The sequence below is a fragment of the Sinocyclocheilus anshuiensis genome, unplaced genomic scaffold (genome assembly GCF_001515605.1).
Source record: "Sinocyclocheilus anshuiensis isolate Anshui unplaced genomic scaffold, SAMN03320099.WGS_v1.1 scaffold745, whole genome shotgun sequence".
NCBI classification, from domain to species: domain Eukaryota; kingdom Metazoa; phylum Chordata; class Actinopteri; order Cypriniformes; family Cyprinidae; genus Sinocyclocheilus; species Sinocyclocheilus anshuiensis.
Window position 1 is genome coordinate 894009 of NW_015540128.1, and position 4628 is coordinate 898636.

The following is a 4628-nucleotide window of genomic DNA, read 5'->3' on the forward strand; positions in this document are numbered from 1 at the left end:
TGGGTAAACACTGGGGAATTTCATGGTGACACAATGGTGAGCTGCAGCAGCAGAAGCAACAAAAAGCGGCAGCTAGAACTAATTAAGAGAAACTCTCCTCCGCGGAGCCTTTGATCTGTGAGAGTTTCACTCACGCTTCAGCAGAACCTCCTTCAGGAGCGTCAGACACAAACACTTCTTCTTGTCTGTCTTCACTAGCACTAGTCCTCATATACTGATCAAGCCTCTAAAAAAGTTGTGTGTAAGTGCAGCATTTGTGATCCACACATGTTTGTGTATGTTGTTGTGCTTTTACTTTACTGCATAAAGTAGAAGCACAACAACATACTTGTTGTTATGCACTTTCCTCAGATTTTTCTAAGATTTTAACTTCAGCAGATCAGCACGGTGCTCAAACAACACATTTTTGGCACAGACACTAAACTAAAAACTTTTCGGGACAGGAATAATACTACGAAAAAGAAGACTCTTTGCCTCCCACTGCCAGCAACTTACATTGCGGAGACGGGAAAACACAGCTGCCTACATTCAAACAGAAGAGAAAGAAAATGTCTCTTGTGGAATCTACTTGCTGCATGAACTGCCACAGACTTCTACAAAGGATTGTGGTTCTTGTCATGAGTATCTTGTATTGCTTCCGTAGCATCCTCTACCCCAGATACAGCTATGACAAGGCTTGCAAACACTGGTATTCTACCACCCCCTATACACCTTGAGAACAGATTTGAAGCATTAATGAATGTGGGTGAGGAATCCCCAAATGTGACTGAACATGGATCGTATCAGCCAGCAGCTAAGAGCAGTCAGAACTCCTTAAGAAGGATTTCAGTGATCTCTTTGAAACACTTCAAAGACTTAAAGTTCAGTCGTTCATCAGCGGACCACTCCCAGCACGGTTGCTTGGGCTGAATACATGGCTACAAAGAACCTGCAGTATAAAAGGAGTCAACTTGGAGTCAATCTGGTTTCTGACCACATTACAGCACAGAGACAGCGCTCATAAAGATAATAAACGATATTCGCTTAAATTGTGATTCTGGCAAAATATCAGTGCTGGTACTACTAGATCTCAGTGCTGCGTTTGACACTGTCGATCATAACATACTACTAGAGAGACTGGAAAACTGGGTCGGGCTTTCTGGGATGGTACTCAAATCAGGTCATACTTAGAAGGGAGAGGTTATTATGTGAGTATAGGAGAGCATAAGTCTAAGTGGACGTCCATGACATGCGGAGTCCCACAAGGCTCAATTCTTGCACCGCTCTTGTTTAGCCTGTATATGCTCCCACTAAGTCAAATAATGAGAAAGAACCAAATTGCCTATCACAGCTATGCAGATGATACCCAGATTTACCTAGCCTTATCGCCAAATGACTACAGCCCCATTGACTCCCTCTGCCAATGCACTGATGAAATTAACAGTTGGATGTGCGAGAGCTTTCTTCAGTTAAACAAGGAAAAAACTGAAGTCATTGCATTTGGAAACAAAGATGAAGTTCTCAAGGTGAATGCATACCTTGACTCTAGGGGTCTAACCCTCACCAGCCTTCACAAGAAGACCATTAGACAGCTGCAGCTCATCCAGAACACTGCTGCCAGGATTCTGACTAGAACCAGAAAATCTGAGCATATCACACCAGTCCTCAGGTCCTTACACTGGCTTCCAATTATATTTAGGATTGATTTTAAAGTACTTTTACTCGTAAGATAGTTCACCCAAAAATCATCATTCTGTTATCATTTACTCACCCTCAGTATGACTAACTTTCTTCTGTGGAGCACAAAGTAACATATAAGTTAAGACATAATTATTAAAAATAAGATATTTTGATGAAATTCAAGACTGTTGGTTCCTGTTTCTGTTCCCACTGACTTCCACTGTATGGACAAAAAAGTACAATTGAAAAAGTCAGCGGGAACCAAAACTGTTGAGTTACCAACCCTAGTAAAAAAGTAATATATTTAAAATACATTTATTTCATACTAAGTATAGTTCAAATCTATTAACATATTTACTGACAGACAACTCGAGACTTACTGATATAAAAATTATAATTAAACTTTACTTGGCATACTACTTGTGCACAATGCACGTTTCTTAATATTAAGCCTAAAATGTGTTTTAATGTCACTTTTGATGAGGATTGTATGATCTTTGAATAATATCAGACTTTAAATGCAAAATGTACCTGAAGTATACTTGCAATAGTTCCACTTTAGCACAATCAAATATACTAAGTATATACTTAATTGTACTTCTGCACAATTAAAAAACCTTTTATTAATGTATTTGTAGCATACTTAGCATGAAATAAGTACTGTATATTTATTTTCAGAATATCTTCACAGAAAGCAGTCAGTCGTGCAGGTTTGGGTAGCATGATGGCAGGTGTGCAGGATGAACACTAAAGCTCTGGTTTGTGTTTCAGGTGATCTTCGCTCTGAATCAGACGCTGCTGCAGCAGGAGAGTCTCCGCGCCGGGGGCCTGCAGGTGCCTTACACCACAGAGCACCTGATCAAGCACTACAACTGTGGAGACCTCAACTCCATCATCTTCAACCACGACACCTCGCAGGTACTGAGGTCCTGTTACGCCACATTCAGTCTGACTCAATAGAGTCACAGAGAATGTAGTCCTCCAGGACACTGTACTTCTCAGTTTATTCCTATGAAAAGATTTGTTTTGATATTGCGTTTATACAACAGTTCGACGGCACGAGTGTGTAAATACATAAACAAAATAACAACGGAGTGTCTTTAAAAACCCTCTTTTGTGCAGAATACTTACTTCCACCACAGATTCAAATCTCAGTTTGAGTTTAACAGCTGAGCCCAGCTCCGTTACTAATTACAAAACATTACTTTAGAACTCGTAACGAATGGACGTTGAGTTGCTTCATTGAAAGCTTATTGTATTACTGTATTAAAGCAGTGTAGAGTATTATGAGAGAGAGATGGACTGAGCGAGTGTGATTACCTGCATCTGATACAGCATTCATTCTTCAGATCTCATTTCATTAGAAAATGGTGAATTGTTTGTTTGTAGGAAGAGGTAGTTTTTAATTATGTTTTTCTTAATGTGCTATTACAGTTTTTCTCGATTGCTAACACACAATTCACCATTTTCTCACAACTATAAACACAATCTCAAAACTACACACCAACTTGTGCAAACTTCCAGCTCAAAATCAAACAGTTTAGTCAAAAAACACATTCTCTTTTGTCAGACTCAAGCTTTGGCCTCAGATGACACACAAAGCTGTCAAACACACAGAGTATTTTCCTGACTAGAGAACACCAGTGAGATCAGTTCAAAACACTGTTACAAAAACCTGCTTTTGGGAAGCAGGAGACATTTTGCAGGTCAATATCTGTTACAGTATGCAGCATAAATAGAGCGGTGCAGATACAGTAAAATTCAGCATTAAACTGTAAGAAAAGTTTACTTTCACTACACTACTGTAAAGTGATCTTACGGCAGATGAAAAGCACTAGAAGAGAAAACTTCAAAAACCAAGCAACAGGATATACAGTGAACACAGATTGAAATATCCTTATTTGTTATACTATAACAGTTTCTTAGTCTTCTGAGAAAAGACTTATCTGCCTCCCCTCAGTTCTGCACAAACACATGTAAGAAGTGCTTGGCGACAAATCAGTTCAACAGTTATGAGTTTGAGGCTGTGTGCTACAGTATTTACAGTACAAAGAACAGTGAAAGTGCTCGCATCTGAAGTACTGTAGTTGTAAAGTGTAAGTTGTGTAAAACCCTGTAGATGAGCTGCAGGCCAGCTTTCCTTTACAATATTGCGTTACTCCATAAAAAAGTAACTAATTACGGTACTTAGTTACTTTTTATGGAAAGTAATGTGTTACGTTACTTTCGCGTTACTTTTTAAATATGAGCAGGGCTTGGTTATTTTTAATATAAGAAGTTCTATTTATAGCAAATATAAAAGCCCTTTCACACCAAAAAGTGTAATGAATAAACCTCAGGCTGAAGCAAAAGTAAATTCACGTCTGTACAGTAGAACGCAGGAGAAGAAACACTCTTCAGCAATAAAAAAACAATGAAGCACAATAGTTAGTTTATCTAAAGTCATTTTTGTTTATTAGTATGGTTGAACTGGATCATCAAAGGTCAGCAGCAAAGATATTAGTTAATAAAATGGGATTAGATACATTTGTGTTATTTAACACATTTAATTATTGCAGGTTTGCGTCATATTCTGAGTTTGCATTTCACTGTTTTAATTCATTTTGATTAATACTAAATCAGTTTTTTGTGAGTGGGATGAATTAATGCACATTCACATTTAGTCTAGAACTACAGTAACATCACGTTCACACAACGCCTCTGTACTTCCGATTTCTCCCAATATGGGGACAGGAGACTTGTCAGTCAATAAATGGGAAAACATAGTAACTGGCATTACTTTTTTGAAAAAGTAACTCAGATATTTTCTTGTAAATTAAAAAAGTAATGCGTTACTTTACTAGTTACTTGAAAAAAGTAATCTGATTACGTAACTCGCGTTACTTGTAATGAGTTACCCCCAACACTGGTCATAACAAAACATGCAAGTTAAAATACAGCTGTGACTTGCTCTCAGTGAGGTTTAGATG

General features: G+C 38.1%; 1 protein-coding gene across 1 annotated transcript in view; it reads left to right on the plus strand.

Moving 5' to 3' along the window:
* LOC107687261 (metalloprotease TIKI1-like) overlaps positions 1 to 4628 on the plus strand; it is a 46626-nt gene that overhangs the window by 10783 nt on the left and 31215 nt on the right. The window contains exon 2 of the mRNA XM_016484515.1: positions 2431 to 2577. Within this exon, the coding sequence (XP_016340001.1) occupies positions 2431 to 2577 (147 nt within the window). The remainder of the gene's footprint in view (positions 1 to 2430; positions 2578 to 4628) is intronic.